Genomic DNA, 20,898 nt, shown 5'->3' on the forward strand with positions numbered 1-20,898 from the left:
CCTGGAGACCCGGGATCGAATCCCACATCGGGCTCCCGGTGCATGGAGCCTGCTTCTCCCTCCGCCTGTGTCTCTGCCTCTCTCTCTCTCTCTGTGACTATCATAAATAAAAAAAAAAAAAAAAAAAAAATTAAGACCAGTCAATTTTTAAAATTTGCTTATTAACCATCCTGGTCTACATACCATTTTCCATTTATAAATATATAAAAAGCTATTCCTTAGTTTCAGCAAAACACCACTTTAACTGTGCTCCATCAGCCTCAGCGAGTATACCTCTGAAAGGTATTACAAGTGAGTTTAAGATTAATGCCCCCCCCCCAAAAAAAAGATTAATGCCCAATTTCAAGGGCATATCCCCTCCAGTCTCCATTGCTGAATGGAGCAAATTCAATCTCAACCCAGTGAATTCTGCTGAACTGTTTCTCTACCACCTACTTTCATAATCCCATTCTCAGTTTGTTTCCTTTCCAAGGCCAAGAGAATACAGTTAATGAGTTAAGAACACCTGAGATAAAGTGAATGGCTTTGAAGGTCAAATTCTTTTTTTCTTTTTTTTTTTTTTTTTTTAAGATTTTATTTATTCATGAGAGACACGGTGAGAGGCAGACAGGAGAAGCAGGCTCCATGCAAGGAGCCCGGTAGGGAACTCGATCCTGGGACTTCAGAATCACGCATGGAGCCAAAGGCAGACGCTCAACCACTGAGCCACATAGGTGTCCCGAAGTTTAAATACTTAATTATTGTCTATTTTGGAATTTCCAAGCTCAGTCCTCTTAAATTTTAAGAAATTAGGACAATAATAGTACCAAATTATCTGCTGTTGGGAGAACATAATTTACAAACTAAATTTTAACCTCTAACAATATACATACAGTTCTGTGGAAAGAATTAGAAAATGATCTCAGCCAACTGTGTAGGTCTATAAAAAATCAGAATGGTCTTAAAATGTGTTAAGTGTTTTTCTCCATTTTTAAGTAAGCACTACCTGGGACACCTGAGTGGTTCAATTGGCTTATAAGCATCAGACTCGATTTCAGCTCAGGTCATGAACTTAGGGTTGTGGGATCGAGCCCCATGTCAGGCTCCACGCTGGGCATGGAGCCTGCTTAAGATTCTCCCTCTCCCTCTGTTCCTCCCCACCTCTTAAAAAAAAGAAAAGAAAAATAATTGAACTCATCATGGTCAGCCTGAGAAAGCAGTGCCCTTTCCTGGATTTAAAGCATTATTATTATTTTTTAAGTATTCAGTACTTGATATTCATTTCTAGGTTTTAAAATGGATGGGTAGGGATCCCTGGGTGGCGCAGCGGTTTGGCGCCTGCCTTTGGCCCAGGGCACGATCCTGGAGACCTGGGATCGAATCCCACGTCGGGCTCCCGGTGCTTGGAGCCTGCTTCTCCCTCTGCCTATGTCTCTGCTTCCCTCTCTCTCTCTCTCTCTGTGACTATCATAAATAAAAATTAAAAAAATAAAATGGATGGGTATCTTCCAGTTTCTCAAGTACACTGTACACACATGGTAATTTCCTTTAAACATTGTGCTTACTACATGTGCTCTTGCTTAAAAAAAAATTAGAAATATGTAGTCTTTATTATCAGACCTATATTTGAATTCTCTGCTTTTGACCCTTCGAGTCATTTAGCTGCTTTTTTCTAATCTGTTAAATAAGGATAACAAGGCTTGCGTTTTCAGGTTGTAAGGATTAAATTTGACCTTGTAAGTTCCTCACCCTTATGGGGAAGTCTTTTTTTTAAGATTTATATTTATTTATTCATAGAGACACACAGAGAGAGAGAGAGAGGCAGAGACACAGGCAGAGGGAGAAGCAGGCTCCATGCAGGGCGCCTGACGTGGGACTCTATCCTAGGTCTCCAGGATCACACCCCATGCTGCAGTCCGCACTAAACCGCTGCGCCACTGGGGCTGCCCGAGGGGAAGTCTTTACATAAATGGCAGTTCTATCATAGTAGGTTCCTATTTTTTCATGGATATTTAAGTCCTGACATGGAAGGTCCTCAAAATGGTTCCCTCTCCCTTACCTCCAAGATTTTCCTTCATTTACTTCTGTCTCTGCATCAGGCAATTAAAGGGACATTACTTGCACATACTTTGTCTTCTTGGCTCTCTATTTCCTTTGTTCGAAATAGCCTTCCACAGTCACATGAGCCAGCCAACTGGGTACCTCTTCCTTCTACGTTCCTGATATCTCACAAATGCATATAGATGCATCATACCCCACAAGAATCTCTCCTACTTGGACTATTCAAGCCTAGTACACACATTTAACAGAAACAAGTTTTGTGGAACAATGCTTACAATGTAAACACTCTGATATTTTCACTTTATTCCATTCTATTCTAAAATTCATCTGAAATCCACTAAGCCAAATGATTTTATGAACCCACTGATGGATATTGAATCACAAGCTGTGGGACGCCTGGGTGGCTCAGCAGCTGAGCCTTCACCTCAAGACAAGATCCTGGAGTTCCAAGATTGAGTCCCACGTTGGGCTCCCTGCATGGAGCCTGCTTCTCCCTCTGCCTGTGTCTCTGCCTCTCTGTGTCTCTCATGAATAAATAAAATATTAAAGAAAAAATCACAAGGGGCAGCCCGGGTGGCTCAGCGATTTAGCGCCACCTTCAGCCCAGGGCCTGATCCTGGAGACCTGGGATCCAGTCCCGCTCCAGGCTCCCTGCGTGGAGCCTGCTTCTCCCTCTGACTGTGTCTCTGCGTCTCTCTCTCCCTGTGTCTCATGAGTAAATAAATAAAATCTTAAAAAAAAATCACAAGCCCGTTTTAACAATAAACTGGGTAAGATCCTTGCTTTTGCCTCTCCCTCCACTGAGGGGCACTCATTTATTACATTAAACTGAAAAATGGGTCACAAATTCAAGAGTCTGAATGTGCAATATAGTTGAAGAAAAGAGAGGTATTAAGAATAGCCTAAACAGGGTGATAAGTGTGACCCTTGTTTTCAGTGCCTCGGGTGCAATAGAGAGAGAGTGGTGAGGACTTCGGGAACCCCAGAGTATAGACTCTACCTAAAGGAGGCAGCTGCCATTCAACTACAGACAAATGTCAGCTTGAATGCCCAGATCCTTTGAATTTAGGAAGCGAAGCAAATTAAAATTTGTGCAATCTGCCAACTTTTAAATGTCAACTCATTTTAAACGTGTCAGTATATACCAGGACAATACACCAGATGTGGACCTTGACCTGGCAATTAGCAGCTTCTAAATTAAGAAAATTAGGGGCATCTGGGTGGCTGGGTTGAGTGGCCAACTCTTGATTTCAGCTGAGGTTATGATGCTGAGCGCAGTTTGTTTGACATTCTTTCTCTCAACCCCTCCCCCATACTCCTCCTCTCTCTCTCTCTCTCAAATAAATAAAATCTTTAATTAACCAGTATGTTAACTGGAAATAAAAAGAAAACAAAAAAACACAGGGAATCACACGGAACTAAATTTCAGAAAAACAATGTCACTCTATTCTGACTTGTGCTCTTTAGTAGTAGTTTGAAGCTAGGCATAAAGGTGAAAGATGATTTGCCTCGACTGAAATTTTTGTGCCTTAAAAAAAGGACTCCAGGGCAGCCCGGGTGGCTCAGTGGTTTAGCGCTGCCTTCAGCCCAAGGCATGATCCTAAGGACCCAGGATCAAGTCCCACATCGGGCTCCCTACGTGGGGCCTGCTTCTCCCTCTGCCTGTGTCTCTGCCTTTCTCTCTGTGTCTCTCATGAATAAATAAATAAAATCTTTAAAAAGGGAGAGGGGACTCCAAATCCCATCTTTCACAGTTATTTGGTTGCTCATCAACTCCACCCCCAAGTGGCCTCCTACCACCAAGGCTAAAATGTTACTTTCTTTGAACACTGCAGTTTCAGTGTCTTAGCAAACCTTTTTTTTTTTTTTTTTTTTTTTTTAGCAAAACTTTAGTGAGGTTTGTTTGGTCACATCGTTGGTGGTGAATAAATAGCATTTGCCCTGCATCCAACCACTTCTCCAAAGCCAGTGTTGTTGGGGTTATGTTTGCTCCTGCCCAGCTGGAGCAGTCGATCTGAAAAATCAAATTGAGGAACTATTTTCTTAGATAACATAAAAGTAACTACAAAATGTTTCATCCTAGCATGTGTATATGAGAGTGACTCACCCCTGAGAGTTAATTGCGGTTAATTATTACCAGCCTGACTTGTCAAGGCAACAACACTTCTGGTATAACTTGCTTATTCTCAGACAGGGGAGTTGCTTCTGAAGCTCACCATCTTGAAAACATGGTGTGTACCTTTCAACATATGATTATTTGAAATGGGAGGGGACTGTGGAATGCTTGAGTGGAAATTAAGCTCTCGATTAAGCCCTGGCAAGATGAAATCACACACTGAGAAGAAGTCCTCGCCTCCTCCTCCCCACAAGACGAATGAAGGCATCAGCAGTTAAGAATGGTGATTACCTTTTGCTCCTCTATTTAATCCCTTCTTATTTATATGCCGACCCTTTGCCAACTGCCAAGGAGGCTGGATTTCTTAATTTTGTTTTAGTTAAATTGCTCAGGCCTGGTGTGTTTCTAGCACTGCAGGGAAGATGAGGACAAAAGCACCAACCCGCAGAAATCCAGTGCCTTCTGTCCAGGGATGGGGTGTGCCCTCTCAGGCTGCACTAAATGGTAGGAGATGTCTACCCTTTATCTACTTCTATGGACTCCACCCCTCCTTCCTGAGATGCCCTAGGAGAATTCATTTCAGCTCATCCCAACCTTTCTCATCATTCTGCATAGTAATGCTTCTTGTTGGGGAACACACACCGAACTGCGCACAGGATATGTAGGATGCAATTTGGCCTGAAGTCATCTATACATCAAGGATACCAACTTTGGGGGACACTTGGGTGGCTCAGCAGTTGAGCATCTGCCTTCAGCTCAGGGGTGATCCCGGGGTCGAGGAATCAAGTCCCGCATCGGGCTCCCTGCGAGGAACCTGCTTCACCTTCTATGTCTCTGCCTCTCTGTGTGTGTCTCTCATGATAAATAAAAAATAAAAGGGACGCCTGGATGGCTCAGTAGTTGAGCACCTGCTTTGGCTCAGGGCATGATCCTGGATTCCCAGGATCGAGTCCCACAATGGGCTCCCTGCAAGGAGCCTGCTTCTCCCTCTGCCTGTGTCCCTGCCTCTCTCTCTCTCATGAATAAATCAATAAAATCTTAAAAAAATAATAAAATCTTTTTTAAAAGATACCAACTATTTAAGCCAGGCTTTACATTACGGTATCATATTTAATCCTCACACGATCTCCATGTTAAGAACAAGAAAGCAGGTTTGATGATGTAAAGAGATTTGTTGCCATTAAATCAAGATAACACAGTTGGTGGACACAATCGGGATTCAAACCCATTGCTGCCTCGAATAAATGACTTCAAATACCAGCAACCCTTGCAAAGCCCCATTGCGCAAACGCACACTCTTCCCGAGAGCCCGGCGCCTGGGCTTTTGGCCCCCACTCTCAATCCTAGCGGTTGGATGGAAACCCAATCAGAAGCCGCCTGTCCCCGCTCCCCGACCAACGGGAAGGCTGTTGCTAGCGCTCTGGGTATATTTTTAGCTCTCCAGTGCTCTGGGACCCGGTGGGTCGGCCGGCTCTCACTGCTCGCGTGGATCACGCTAAGGGACAACGAGGGAGGAGTGGGAAGAGATGGGGAGGGGAGGGGAGGGGGGGGAGGGGGAGGAAAAATGGGAGGAGTGGAGTGGGGCAAGCGGGGCGCGGGGGGGGGCGCATATGTGACGCTCTGCCACCGGCTGACGCACGAGGCAAGTAGTCCCTGGAGGTGCCCCAGGGGCTGAAGCGTTCAGCGTGTGGGGGGATGGGGGACTTCGGGATCCAGCTCCCTCCCGCCTCCCTGTCCCCTTGGAGTTTGCCCTCCAGTCCGGGGTTTTTCTGCTGCAGTCAAGGAAAGCGCTTCAAAACCCCCACGCTACCGTTGCTCTCTGCCCTTGCCAGGAAAAAAAAAAAAAAAAGTGATCAAGGAATAAACAAATGCAAACTGTTCGTAGCTGGAAACTTTCGGATTTCGCCACCCCACGTGGGTTCGGCGACTGCCGATGGCCTGGAACCGTCTGGAATGGGAATAAAGGTCGGGGGTTGGAGAGCGATCTGGAGAATGGACTACTGGACGGAACACTTAACGGCAAGCTGCCGGGGGTCCGGCAGCCCGGTCCGCCTGTGACCTCACCTAGGTTCAGGCCTCCCTAGCCGCCTCCCCGCGCCCCGCAGTCACAAAGCGGCCGAGCGCGCGGGCCTGGGGCGCCCCGTCCAGCGCCGGCGAGCCTCGGGCTGCAGCCCCACGGACCGTCGGGTGCGTGAGCCCTGCGCCCCTGGCACGGGCAGGCGCCACGACCGCCGGCGGGGGGGCTCTCCCTAGAAGCAATGTCACTCTCTCTAGTGTCCCGTACGGGGGTCGCCCGCGGGGAGAGCACACTGTTGGACCGGAGAAGGGCTGAGCCCCGCCCGGGGCGGCCCGGGGGCGCGCCTGCGCAGAGCCGGCGCTGGCCTCTCGGGCCGCCAGGTAATGGGGGGCCAGAGGCGGCACCTGGGAGGACTTTGTGGCGCTGGGCTCCTTCTCGCGGTCGGCCAGCCGCTTGTCGCCTCCTCTTCCTCCCGCCCAGCGTGCCTGGGCCCCGGTTTCCCTGGCGGAGGCACGGCGCGCTCGGGAGACTCGAGCCAACCCGAGTTAATAAAAGAGCGAAACGTTTCCAAAGCTCGCGCTGCCCCCCAACTCCCCCCCTCCTGCCAGGGGCGGTGCCGGGGGGTGCGAGCCGTGGGGGTGGTCGGACAGCCCAACGCCCAGACCCGGAGGGACTCGCCAGGGTGGCCTGGCGGACCGGGCCGGGCGACCGGACGGACGAACCGTCGGCCCTGGGGCAGGTGCAGGGCCAGGCCGCGGGCGTGGGGGGGGGGGGCTGCCTCCCCGCGACGTCCGTGCGTCCCCACGTCTAAGATGAACCACCCGGTTCCAGCCCGGGCCCCTGCGCGCCCGGAGCTCGTTGTCTACCTGGGGAGACCCTGTGCCCGATGAGCACGCTTTCAGAGTGGGGGGGCCTGAAGGAAATCAGGGTGGCACGGCGCTGCGATGCGGGGGAGCAGGCACCACTAGACTGGCTAAGGGCGGCCTCGCCGGCGTGAGAGCCGGGATGGGGCGAGCAGAGGCCGGCCACGGGACGGCGGGGCACCCCTGGGCGCGCCCGGAGTCGCTGGCCGCGCGGCCCGAGGGGTTAAGCCGCGGGGCGGGCTGGGAAGTAGTCCCGGCCCGGCGCCCGGCGCCCGGCCCCGCCCCTGCAGGGCGGAGGGACGCATCACGCAGGGGTGGGGAAGCCGGATCCGTGCGCAGGGTTGCTAAGGGTGAAACTTTTCATTGACTTTGCTCACTTCGGGCCCGGGCGCGGGAAGGTGCGGGTCGTCGCCGGAGAGAAGTGAGTGGCTCGGGCGACGCGGGGCCCGAAGGGCAGGACCGCCCGCTGGCCAGAGCCCGGCCCGTCCTCCGCCCCGCGACACGAGCCGCCCTCCGGTCAGACATCCCCGCGCCGTCGCCGCCGGCCGGCCCGCCCGCCTTCCATCCCCCCTCCGCCGAGCCTGACCTCCAAAAAGCTGTAAGAATTATTATTGAGAGTCCGAGCCCCAAACTCCCTCACTTGCCACCCCCTCCACCAACCCTCAACGAAGAAAAGAACCCATCAGCCTCCGGCCCGGCGGCGCCCAGGAAGGAAGGAACAGCGACCTCCGCCCCGCGCCCGGGACCACCCTGGAGGGAGAAGTCGCGCTGCGGCCGGCAGACCGCCCCGCCACCGCGGAGACCCGAGTGAGTGAGTGGGGGGCGTGCGGGCGGGGGGCCCTGAGACGCCTTCCCCCACCCCCGTCCCGCTCCTGCTCTCCGCTTTGCTGGACGCAGCGCGCTGCTGTCGTGCACCCCCTCGCAGGACTGGCCAACATTTCCCTTTCCCCTTTCCCCTTCCACCTCCCCTGTGGACCCCCCCCCCCTTTTCCCCGGTGCCCTGCTCCTTTCCGTGTTCTGAGTGTGGCCTCCTCCTGGGTGGGGTGCATTTCCTCCCCTCTCCGCCTCCCTCAGTTCTTCATAACGTAGAGACTCGCTAGATTTTTCCTTGCCCCCCCCCCCCAAAAAGCCCATAACTTCCACGCCATTAAATAAATCAGAGGAAGAAGTAAGGGGATCCAGGTCTTGTTATTCTGCTGCTTTTCCCGTGTGCGGGGAAGGGGGTGGTAATAATAGGGTTTATTTCTGGCCCCGTGGAGCTGAGGGATAGAAGGTAGACATCCCCTTTTGGACCGGTCAGTGGTGACTGTCCTCTGGCCCCTCAACCAGAATTTACCATTTTGGCTTGAGCTCTTTATTCTCTGTAGTGTTTTAAGGGGAAACCGTGCTGGGGGTGGTGGTGGTGGGGGACTACCTTTACAGCAACACCAGTGAGTGGACTCGGGTTGGTCCCAGTGAGATGCCTGGGAGGAAGAGCCCTACTACTGAGCTGGTTCACCTCCTGCCCAGAGGATGGACTGTGCCCTTGACCAGAGACGGAGGGGAGGAGGGGCAGCTGGCAGGCCTTCTCCCACCCCGCAGAGGAACCAGAACCCTACACAGCAGGCTTCAGCCTGGGCCAGCGGAGGGGGTCTCGGGTGCCTGCTCCGTGTCTAACCTTTCTCTTTCTCCTTCCTATACACCTTACCCTGGGACTGAGTCCCTCATCTTTGATTTTCCAGCGGAAAAACGCTCATTGCTTTCTTGGGCGCCTGCCCCCACCCCCTCTTAAGCAGTGGGGGAAAGAAGCTTGTGTGGGAGGAAGGATTAGGGAGGTTTAACACCGTGTAGGGGAGCTTTGCCGAGGATCTGGTAAGTCTGGTCATAGAGCAGGCCTTGCAATGGGAGGAGACTCACAAACAATTTCAAGTATTAGAATATGTTGTTCGGGTGTCAGATGTACGGTTTTCCTTCCCTGCCGGGAACCTTTTCTCATTTCCCTAGCTGGGTCTAGTTACTCGACTTGGATTAGAAGAGGGGTGAGGCTTGGGCCCTGCTGGCTTTGGGCCTTCTGATTTTCGGCCCGGCCCCTCCCCGCAGCTTAACTGGGAATTTCTTTGGCTGAGAGGACGGGAGAACTGGGTTTCGTTCCTGCCTTTTCTGGCTGTTGGGGGTGCTGGACCGGAGCCCGCTGGGCATTAAGTGAAAAGGCTTTTTTCTTTTTTCCCCTCTTTGAATTCACCCGTCCCTACAGCAACTCCAGACGGAGACCACTCAGCCCAAGGAATACAGATTAAGCGGCGGGGGGAGGGGGGGGACGGGGACGGCGGGGGGATGTGTGACCTTTATCTGTCCCACCCCACCGCGTTCACCCAGAAAAAACTCATTAGAAGGAAATCGTTAATTGAACAGTCAAGGGAGGCCGTGAAGTGGAAAGTGGGGTGGGGGGCGAAGTTCAGCCTTTCTTGAGACCAAGACGTGAAACCCGTGGGGGGTGGTACGATACGGGGTGTAGGCCTTATGGGTAAATTTATATAAAATGTATTAGGAGGTGGGCGGGGGGGGGGGCGTCCACCATAGCGCGCATGTGCATCGGAAACTTTTCCTCGGTTCTTCGGACCTCGGCCAGCTCCCCTTACGGGGCATGCGCGATTCGCTGGCTAAACCTTCGCAAAGCACTCAGGGAAGGGTAGTGTGCAGAGAAAGTAGGTCACTTGCTCCAACCTAACTGTAACGTGTCTGAGGACTACAATTCCCAGAGTGCAGAGCGCGCCTTCGCTGCCTGCCTACGTTGGAGTTCAGTGAAGTCTTCCTGGCTTTACAGGAATCGAGTGCCCCAGAAAGGGCCCTCTTACTCGGAAGAGTTGGGCTTGCACAGTCCATGTTTGAGGCAGATGGTGGAGACTCTGGGCGGGGTGTTGCGGTGCATCGGCACAAGTCCGGGAAGCCCTTCAACCATACCTGCGGGCCTGGGTGGCTGCCTCGGATTGGCGTGGTGGAGCCGGGTGGTCCCACTGAGCCTGGGTCTCACTCCCTGGGATCCAGATTGTGGCACCTGCTGGCCTTGTCAGAATTGAGGACCCCTCCTCCCCGACTCCTCCTTCCAGACTCACTGCATCTGATAGTGCTTGGTCGTAGGACCACTTGGATGTTAAGGCTTGGGGTGCCTGGATATTGTTACAGATACTTGTAGTTTGGAGATCCGAGAAGTTCCCTCACCATCATCCCTCCTTTTTCCCCTTTAAAACATAGTTGCTTTTCTTAAGAGCCTTCCTTCTCAGTTTAGTCATAAGTTCTTTCTGGAAACCCCATTACCATATCGTTGACTACAGCAGCCACCTTTCTTACCCCATTTTTGTCCTTCTCTTAAACACTCTTTAAAACAGTAGTCAGGGGAGGCCTGGGTGGCTCAGCGGTTGAGCGTCTGCCTTTGGCTCAGTGCGTGATCCCGGGGTCCGGCGATCGTGTCCAGCATCGGGCTCCCTGTGAGGAGCCTGCTTCTCCCTCTGCCGATGTCTCTGTGTCTGTCATGAATAAATAAATAAAATATATTAAAAAATAAAACCCACCACAAGTCAGCACAGGGGATCTGAATCCCACATTAATTTTGCTGTTGGAAATAAACAAGCGAAGAAGTATTCAATTCTGAAAGAAATAGGACAGAATTTACTCTCACATTTGCAACTTTTTAATATGTCGACAAAAGGTAGATGTTGCTATTGTTAAATACTTAGCTTTGTTTGTTTGGTGTTCAAGGGGGTTGGTTTTGTTTTTACTTTTTTGCCACCTTTCTGGCTTTTTGCACCTGAGTCAGGGTTGGAGAAGAACTCAGAGTCCTCTCTTCCCTCTTTAACTCAAATCTACTTGTTCCTTGTATTGAAGAGTAGTTACTACTAAGCTTTCTAATCTTACCAAATACTATGAATATTTTATGTATAAGCCTAGAATTTGTCCATAGCCTTAAAAAAAAAAAAAAAATGAACAGACTCATCTGAGTCTCCTCTCTTTAGTTCAAGACAAGACAGCACCAGTGCTTTAATCCTCTGTTCCATAAGCTTCTTGAAGTCAAAATTAGAGCCTGAGCTGATAGAGCAGAAAATCTCATTCTGGTTGTCCAGCATTTTTGAAAGGTTCCACCCCACAGCCATCTGGCCCAGCCTGTTCTCCAATTAAAGAGGCAAAGATGGCATTATATACTTCCTTATTTGTGTGGCAGCATCATTGAGGTATAAATTGGTGTGCAGCTTTAGTTGCTTATGCTGCAGAAAATGGTTAGCTAGGCAGGGCTGATGACAGTGGTTCTATTGTATTTTGGGGTAGGAGGCTTATTTCCCAATGACTTTGGCCTGCATTTAAAATGCTCCCATTTTGAAAAGATAAAAAGGAGAGAGGGAAACAAGCCATAAGAGACTCTTAACGGGGGAAAAAAAAAAAGAGAGAGAGAGAGACTCTTAACGATAGAGAATGAACTGAGGGTTGATGGAGGGAGGTGGGTAGGGCATGGGCTAGATGGGTGATGGAGATGAAGGAGGGCACTTGTGATGAGCACTGGGTGTTGTATGTAAGTGATGAATCACTGAATTCCACTGTGAAACCAATATTACATTGTATGTTAACTAAGTAAAATTTAAATTAAAAAATTGAGGGGCAGCCCCCGTGGTGCAGTGGTTTAGCACCGCCTGCAGCCTGAGGTGTGATCCAGGAGACCCAGGATCGAGTCCCACGTTGGGCTCCCTGCATGGAGCCTGCTTCTCCCTCTGCCTGTGTCTCTGCCTCTCTCTTTGTGTCTCTATGAATAAATAAATAAAATCTGTTAAAAAAATGTTTAAAAAAATAAAAAATTGATAAATAAAAAAAAGTTCCCATTTTGAAGCTAAACTGTTGAGGGAGGTTAACTTGGAAGTCGCATAAGCAGCAAAGTTTGAGGAGGCCTAGAAAGGTGTAGGAGCCCCTTGGTCTGATTCTTTTTTTTTTTTTTTTAAATTTTTATTTATTTATGATAGTCACACAGAGAGAGAGAGAGGCAGAGACACAGGCAGAGGGAGAAGCAGGCTCCATGCACCGGGAGCCCGACGTGGGACTCGATCCCGGGTCCCCAGGATCGCGCCCTGGGCCAAAAGCAGGTGCCAAACTGCTGCACCACCCAGGGATCCCCCCTTGGTCTGATTCTTATACCAAGAGGCCATGTGGTGCTTTGGGGAAGTGTCATGTCTTTATTTTTTAATTAATTAACTTTAAATTTTTTATTTTATTTTATTTTATTTTTACTTATTCATGAGAGATGCACGGAGAGAGGACGAGACATAAGCAGAGGGAAGAGAAGCAGGCTCCATGCAGGGAGCCCGGTGTGGGACTCTATGCTGGGATTCCCGGGATCACACCCTGAGCCAAAGGCAAACACTCAACTACTGGAGCCACCCAGGCGTCCCTCATGTCATATTTAAGTTTATTTTACTTTTCAAAAACACTTTGAAAACATTGTCTTTAACTCCAGGCCCATCCTTGGGAACCAGTGCCAACTTTCTTCACAACTTTTTTTTTTTTTTTTTTTTTCAAATTTTATTTATTTATGATAGTCACAGAGAGAGAGAGAGGCAGAGACACAGGCAGAGGGAGAAGCAGGCTCCATGCACCGGGAGCCCGATGTGGGATTCGATCCCAGGTCTCCAGGATCGCGCCCTGGGCCAAAGGCAGGCGCCAAACCGCTGCGCCACCCAGGGATCCCTCTTCACAACTTTTTAATCTCCGTGTTGGACAGCTCTGGTGGACTGTCATGGCCTTTATAGACTTCCATTCTTGGGGAAGGCCTTCAGCCCTAGTAGCTAGTCTTGCATCTAATGATGAGTCCAATCCTTATAAACAGAAAGCCCCCTATCTTTACCTTTTCCCCCCTTCTTTAAACCTTGAATTGACCTGTGCTCCCAGCACCTCTTGACCCCCCATGTGACCCTCTGCTCAGACCTGAAATGAGGGTGGGACTGGACCTAGCCAGTGTCCTATGATGCTCCATATTGATCCAATGCTTCTTCTCTGATAATCACCTCAGAGAGGTGAGGATCTAGTCCTAAAAATACCCCTATGAGCCATGGCCCCAGTCTTGAGAATGATAAGGAAATGAGTTGAGGCAAATGAGTTGGGGCAACTCAAGATCCCCAAGCCTAGAATTAACACCTACATATTCTATGCTGGACCCAGAAGGGATTTTATTTATTTATTTTTTTTTTCCCAGAAGGGATTTTAATCAAAACCCAGCCCCAGATCTATAGCAGGGCAGAAGATGCCCCTGATGGACCATGGATTAGTCTTGTCTCTGCTGAACTCAGCAGCACATTTCCATCCAGAGGCCTGGCTGGTACCTGTTCTGGCCCTGCCAACCCACAAAGAGGGTCCTTTTTCAGTCTTCCCACAGCATGACCCTGGAGCTGCCCTTTTGGAAAAAGTGAGGAGAATAGGATCACTGGCTCTCAGGACTTTACTGATCATCTTCCTGAGACATGAGTCTGGCTCAGATCTCAGGAGTAAACCTTTTTGACCTCTGCGGGAGCTGGCTGTGAGAGAATCCCAAAATAACAATCTGAGTGTTTATCTTGGGCTGTCTCCTCTCCAGGGATCTCCAAACACTTGATAAATCTGATCTGGTGCCAAGGACAGGTGGTCAGACAGTCCCCAGGAGACTGAGTGATGATGGGTCCCCAGCTGGAGGCTGCAGGGTGATGGAAAATTTCGTCTCTTTGCCACCCTCATCACCTACACTCTAGCCAAAAGCTAGAGTCCCTCAGGCCATACTTGTGCTGCTCTTAAGGATTTTTTTTGGCATCTGGGGCCTTGTCTCCGTTCATTTCTTCTGCTTCCCTGAGACAGCCCATGGTCAGCGGTCCGTTGTTGGCCCACGCCTCTGGTTGTGACAGGTCTTGACTTCTTGGGGATCATTTTCTTGTCTCTATTCTTGGAGGCGCTCCCTTTGGTTACAGTGTGGTGGTGTTGTATCAGTTCTGCAAACCCAGGGTGAGGCAGAAAGCATGTACACCCAGGGAGCCCAGGATGACAAATTAGATGTAACTGCAGTCCAAGCCCCCAGTAAAAAGTTGGCGGTGCTGCTTCCTGTTCGGTAATCTGTATCCCTTTCCATTTAAGGAAAAAAACTAAGGATTTTAAACTTATATCTCAGCCTGTGACGGTTTGGGAGCACGACTTCACCAAGATGTTATGAAGATAAGTTAGCAAGAGCCTTCCCTTCTCCAGCTGAATTAGGGGCTTGATTTCTTTTTTTTATAGCAGTCATGTAGTGACTTGGATTCTCAAAATAGTGGAAACCACAGCACTCCTGTTTCTTTAGAATTACTTGAAAAACAATAGCTCATTTTATCAAGTGCCTTCTAAATAGCAGGTTCAGTGTGAGACAGTTTACATCCTTGAGCTAACTTACTCTCCATGTTAGCCTTATGTTCCTGATGAAACTAAGGTGCAGAAATAAGGGGCCTTGAGTCTCTGTGATCTTTTGTTTTAAGAATTTATTTATTTGGGATCCCTGGGTGGCGCAGTGGTTTGGCGCCTGCCTTTGGCCCAGGGCGCAATCCTGGAGACCCGGGATCGAATCCCACATCGGGCTCCCGGTGCATGGAGCCTGCTTCTCCCTCTGCCTGTGTCTCTGCCTCTCTCTCTCTCTCTCTGTGACTATCAAAAATAAATAAAGAAAAAAAAAATTTAAAAAAAAATCACAGTTAAAGAATTTATTTATTTATTCATGAGAGACAGAGAGAGGGGCAGAGACACAGGCAGAGGGAGAAGCAGGCTCCGTGCAGGGAGCCCAACATGTGGGACTTGATCCCGGCACTCCAGGATCACGGCCTGGACCGAAGGCAGCGCTAAACCGCTGAGCCACCCAGGCTGCCCGAGTCTATGTGATCTAAAGTTGGTGCTTCTCTATCCTTTGCCATTGATCCCCTGCCCCCCACCCCCCACCCCCACTTTCTGCATATCTGCTCATGATACTCTTTGTTCTCCTTTCTCAGAGCTGTCTGGAGCCCAAGGCTGCCTACCATACATTACCTGCCACTGCCTGTGGCCTGTACACGTGCCCTGAGCTGATTGTCCGCCCGGGAAAGGACCATGCAGCTAGAGATCAAAGTGGCCCTGAACTTTATCATCTCCTACTTGTACAACAAGTTGCCCAGGCGCCGGGCAGACCTGTTTGGGGAGGAGCTTGAGCGGCTCTTGAAAAAGAAATATGAAGGCCACTGGTACCCGGACAGGCCACTGAAGGGCTCCGGCTTCCGCTGTGTGCACATCGGGGAGATCGTGGACCCAGTGGTGGAGCTGGCCGCCAAGCGCAGTGGCCTGGCCGTGGAGGATGTGCGGGCCAACGTGCCCGAGGAGCTGAGCGTCTGGATTGATCCTTTCGAAGTGTCCTACCAGATCGGTGAGAAGGGGGCAGTGAAAGTGCTGTACCTGGATGACAGCGAGGGCTGTGTTGCCCCGGAGCTGGACAAGGAGTTCAAGAGCAGTTTCAACCCCGACGCCCAGGTCTTCGTGCCCATCGGCAGCCAGGACAGCTCCCTGTCCAACTCCCCGTCGCCGTCCTTTGGCCAGTCGCCCAGCCCCACCTTTATCCCCCGCTCTGCCCAGCCCATCACCTTCACCACCGCCTCCTTTGCCGCCACCAAGTTTGGCTCCACCAAGATGAAGAAGGGGGGTGGGGCGGCAAGTAGCGGGGCACTGGCTGGCGGGGGAGCCGGGGGCCCGCAGCCTCCCCAGCAGCAGCCCCGCCTGGCCCGCTCCCCCACCAACAACCTGCTGAAGCACAAGAGCCTCTCTCTGTCTCTGCACTCGCTGAACTTCATCGCGGCCAACCCAGCCCCTCAGTCTCAGCTCTCACCCAATGCCAAGGAGTTCGTGTACAACGGCGGGGGCTCTCCCAGCCTCTTCTTTGACGGTGCCGGTGCCGATGGCGGGGGCAACGGGGCGGGCCCGTGCAACAGCAGCAGCTTCGACGTGGCCCAGGTCTTTGGAGGTGGAGCCAACAGCCTCTTCCTGGAGAAGACGCCCTTCGTGGAAGGCCTCAGCTACAACCTGAACACCATGCAGTATCCCAGCCAGCCCTTCCAGCCTGTTGTGCTGGCCAACTGACCGCCCACCTGTCACCGGGCCAGGAGCGCCCAGTACCACAGAAAAGAGAATGGAAAAGAAAGGCCAAAAAAAGAGGAAAAGAAAAATACACAAAAAGATTTCCAGTCTTCTCACTCTGGCTTCTAGAAAAAAAGATCCAGCCCAGGCATGGAGTGGGAGGGGGCTCCTGAAGCACCAAGTCGTGTTTAACTCAACCCCCTGCTGTTTTCCTGCCTGCCTCTGATTTATTTGGTTGGTTTGGGTTTTGTATTTTTTCTTTTTTTTTCTTTTCTTTCTTTCTTTTTTTTTTTTTTTTTACATGTAGTTTTCTATATAACATCTTTAATTAGTGGCTTCCTGTGCTAAGAATGGTCCAGATGTGAATTGCTGCTCCCTGCTCCCTCCCTTCCTCCCTCCCTCCTTCAAGCCTGGTTTTATAGGATTGGTGTGTCCAAGCTCACAGGGAAGGAAGAGCCGCAGTTGGGGCCTGACCCTGTCCAGAGCAGGGAGAGGCTGCCTCCCATGTCACTGCCCCTGACATTCAGCTAAGCTTTCACTCAAAGCCATCCAACCTCAGCAGGCCACCTTGGGCCCTGCCATCCGAATAGGTTTGACCCCAGCCCCCCACTCCCTCTCCGGCCTGAGCCACGTGGGGAGCTGCTGACTGGCTACTTGACACCCTCCTGCTAGAGCTGATGTCTGTGACTCCAGGGAGGTTAGCACTCGGTCTAGTGGAATTGCTTTCATCTCTGTCCTGTAGCCCCACGCCACCATCCTCACCTGGCCCAGACTCTCATCATGGCCCCAGAGACCCAGCCATTGACATGTGGCCTCTCCTGCAGCCCCTTCTTCCCTGGGCCTGAGGTTATGGGTAAGGAGGTGGGGCAGGTGTGGGTGCGTGTGTGTGCGCGTGCGTGTGCGTGGTTTGCTGTCCTGTTTTAAAGGATTCCAAGCCATGTAAACCCTCCCCACCCCCCAACATGATTCCAGGTTGCAGCAAGTGCTTATTTTATGTAGGAGGTTGGGGAATGGGCCCGGGAGGGTCGTCAGTCCTTTTGTAGGGTGGGTCATCTGTTGGGGTGAGACTGCGGCTGAGCCTAAGACACTCCCAGGGGAAAATACTGCAGAAGGAACTGGTTTCCAGACTGTGGAGGGATCTGCACTTTTGTTTTTGACCAAAAAGGGGGGGAGGGGGGTAGCTGTGAGGGGCTAAGGGAATACCAGCCTACCGGCCCCCGATGCCTAAGAGAAGTCCTTGGACTCAGATCCTCCCGTTTCATTGTGACCTTAACCCAGGGTGAGGAGCCGCTCACCTGAGCACCCTGGGGGCGGTGGGAGTTTGGAGTCAGTGCCTAGAGTGCGCAGTCCTGAGCCTTGAATTGAGACTTATCAGTCTTTGGTTGTAGATGTTCTTTTAGTCTGTTTCTGCCCCTGCCTGCTTGAGAACTTCTTGGTACCCCTTCCTGTCCCCTCTCACTGCCTGACCCAATCCCACTGGGCCTTGATGCTGTGAGGGGTGGTCTCAGGCAGGTGGCAGGGCTAGACTGGCAGGTGGCCATGGCAGGTGGCGCGTGTGGACTACAGGAGAGCCCCGGCCCCTGTCTCTGCCGGAAGAGAAGTTGTCTCTCCCACCTGACCCTAGTGAGCCAGCTTCCATGCCATGATGCTTTGGCTGGTGGGCCACATGGCATCAGGGCCCCCATCACCGGAAAGTACCAAAGCCCTTGGCACCCCCACCCCACCCTCCTGTGACCCCAAGTGGGGCAACCGCCGTGGCAGTGGGTCCGGCCCAGACAGACACTGCCAGCCTCCTCCCTGCAATGGGCACCAGCTCTACCTCCCCCAACGGGGCAATGCCCCGGCTCCTCAGCCCAGGATCATCTGTCCCCTAGATTTCTCAGGGGCCAGCCCAGTCTGGGCCCTACCCTCTCCGAGCCCTCCACTCCCGCACAGTGACAGGCCCAGGCAGATGGCTGCTCTCTGGGAAAGGTTGGATGCTGCCTTATTTATGTCCTCTCCCGGCCCCTTTCCCCTGCACTCACATACACAGGTACCCGCCCCCCGGTCGGCTTGTTCTCACCACATCTAGGGAGAGGGGAGACCAACCCCTTAGTGTCTTTTGAAATACGAAGAAAAAAATGTATGTTCAGGAGCATGACTCCAGGGCTGGTCTCTTGGGCCCAGTTCAGTCTGTCTCGTCTCAAATCTAGGCATTTTTGCTTCAATTTTATTTTTTTTAAGGAAACAAAAACAAAAACCTGCACTAATTTACCTGGTTTCGTAGGAGAACCTTTTTTTTTTTATTTTTTACATTTTTTGGTGTCCGTTTGTATTGAATAATTTGCTACATTTGTAAAATGTAAGAGGTATATATAATATATGTATATTTCTAACGTAAAAAACGTAATTTTTTTCTTTTCAAGATTTTTTCTTAAAAAGAGGAGAGAAACAGATATTTTTTCAGGAAAAACAAACTTTAAAATAAAAAAAGAGGAGAATTAAACCTATTTCTCCCCTTTCCCCATCCTCTCTGTCTGCCCCTCTTTCCCAGGAACAAATCAAAAAAGGTGGATCATCTTGTAAAGAATGTAAACTTTTAGTCCAGAATGATGTATTTTTCTCAATGCAGTGAGCTATAGATTCTCTAGTTGACCCCTTGGGATGGGAAGGAGGGCATTGAGGCAACGTGGAGAGGAGCTTGGGGGAGCAGGGTAATGAACTTGTTTTCTTTAGTGAAGGAGGAATACAATCGAGCGTTTTGTATTCAGAATGTTGTGCAATATTTTGGAATGGGACATTGGTGTGTTTAGAGATTTAGTTTAAAAACAAAACAAAAAGATTGATCAAATCTGTACAGTTTATATTGTTCCAGATTTTTTTAAGTTTGTATTAAAAGCATGATATATAATAGCCTGCTGCTTGCTCCTGGCTTGTTTCATTTGGGGGTCCCCTTTTAGGATGGAGAGAAAGGGAGGAACCCAGCCCCTGTTGGTCCTCCTCACCTGACTCCTCAGGGTGCCTGAGGTTCATCACCTACCATATCAACACAAGACACAGAGTTCCCACTTCCGGGGGTTCTTTTCCACACCGTAAGCAGGCTCCCCAAGGCTGGGAACTGCCCAAGCTCCCTCTGCTGATGGGTCATGGAGCCAGTACTGGAAGCAGGGCCTTGAGAACAGGATAACTTAGTGGCTTCTTCTGGAATGGCCTATTCCTGGGAGGCCGAGGGAGGGACCTCCTGCCTGGTCTCAATGACGGAGTTTTGCCTACCTCACACCGCTTCGCTCAAGTGGGCAAGGATGAGAGGAGCCCATCCAAGGCAGGTCCCGTCAAAGACCTGGCGCTTGGACTCGCCCTTCTCCAGGCCCCAGGCCAGGCCATTCCAGAGCTGCCTGAGCCTAGGGGTGGGAAGAGCTGAACGGGTGGTGCTGCCCACCGCAGGGTCAGCTCCTGGCATACCTTCAGCCCGACGATGACCCTCAGCCCCGCAGGCCCCCGCAGCCAGGAAGTCAGTGAAGCTAATTGCCCTCACAGCAACATGGTGGTACAGGTGTTGTCTCCACCATACAGCTGTGAACGGGGCTCCCAGGTGGATTCCCTGCTGGGTCCACAGGACTGATAACGGGAAGCTGAGGTTTTGTGTGTGACGTTTCCACATCTAGAGTGGTGGTAACCTGTAGAAGAGTGACAACCCTCCAAGGGGAGTGGGAGGGCTGAACTTGCCACCTCCAGGCTGGGATGGGGTGGTGGTGGGGGGCAGGAGGCTCTTCTGGGAGGGCCCTCAGTGGGATGGAGTCTACTCAGGCCCCTCACTTCCCAAACAGGCCAACGCTGATCCCTCCCCATCTGAGCATGAACTAGGCCTAGAAGCTCTCAGGCCAGACCTCCACCCTCTGCACAGGGTCCCAGGAGCTCCCAACGGCTGGCCCCTCTGTGGGCCACTTTCCCACCCAAGCCCAGGCCTCTGCCTGACCAACATAAGGCCACTGCCAGGGCTCTCACTTTCCTCTGTCCTGCCAGGGAGGAGCCCAGCCTGTCCCTGCGACCCTGTGTGCAGGCTGTCCGCCTACCTGTGGGACCCAGGGCCCCTAGCACACCCAACTCCTACTTGTGCTAACAAATACCTAGCACAGGTCCTGCCACAACAGATGCCCGGAGTCACCCACTGACACTCCCTGTACATGTGCCCGAGAGCTGGCAGGGCCTGGGGGAGCCCCAGCTTAGTGCTGAGACCACCTTCCCAGTCAGCCCTTCTGGCCGAAAGGCTTGGAACAAACCCCAAATTCTCCACAGCACAGGCACAGAAATGATTTGTTCATACGTTAATGTTTTCCTTTATTCACTAAACACTCACTGGCTCTGAAGTGGTGTAGTGGGAGTTCGGGGGTAAAGAGCTGCCTGGGTCCCTGGCCTTATCCCAGAGGAAGAAAGAGCATTCTGGTAGACTCAGAGAGCTCCCCAGGGGGAAAAGTCTCATTTATTCACTTGACAAACCCCTGAACACCCTCCATCTGCTGTGGGAGCGCAGGTGAGGGAGCCGTCACCAGACAGGTGTGCCTGAGAGCCCAGGGAGCAGGAGGCACAGAAACCACACGTACGCCAGGAAGGAGAGATTCAAGGCCAGGCTTCTCCCCGGGGAACCATGAGGGAAGAGACTGCTCTAGCCCCTCAGAATCCCTGGCTTCCAGGCCCACCCCTGCTGCTCCCCTGGGGGACCACAGGCAAACCACTTCACCTCCTCTGGAGCCTCATTTCCCTCATTTCTAAAATGGGGATAA

At 51.5% G+C, this 20,898-nt stretch overlaps 1 protein-coding gene across 2 annotated transcripts; it reads left to right on the top strand.

Moving 5' to 3' along the window:
• The first annotated feature begins 7,244 nt into the window (after positions 1 to 7,244).
• On the top strand, positions 7,245 to 19,030 carry TOB2 (transducer of ERBB2, 2). Of its 2 annotated transcripts, none has more exons than XM_072742616.1 (2): positions 7,245 to 7,847; positions 15,028 to 19,030. In XM_072742616.1, exon 2 carries the CDS (start codon positions 15,125 to 15,127, stop codon positions 16,139 to 16,141), a length of 1,017 nt encoding a protein of 338 aa, XP_072598717.1. In that variant the 5' UTR covers positions 7,245 to 7,847; positions 15,028 to 15,124; the 3' UTR covers positions 16,142 to 19,030. The 2 variants fall into 2 exon arrangements, with proteins under 2 accessions (XP_072598717.1, XP_025873118.1); XM_026017333.2 differs by having other exon boundaries at positions 7,245 to 7,843.
• Positions 19,031 to 20,898: the final 1,868 nt, after the last annotated feature.

This window comes from Vulpes vulpes, chromosome 16 (genome assembly GCF_048418805.1).
Source record: "Vulpes vulpes isolate BD-2025 chromosome 16, VulVul3, whole genome shotgun sequence".
Taxonomy (NCBI): Eukaryota; Metazoa; Chordata; class Mammalia; order Carnivora; family Canidae; genus Vulpes; species Vulpes vulpes.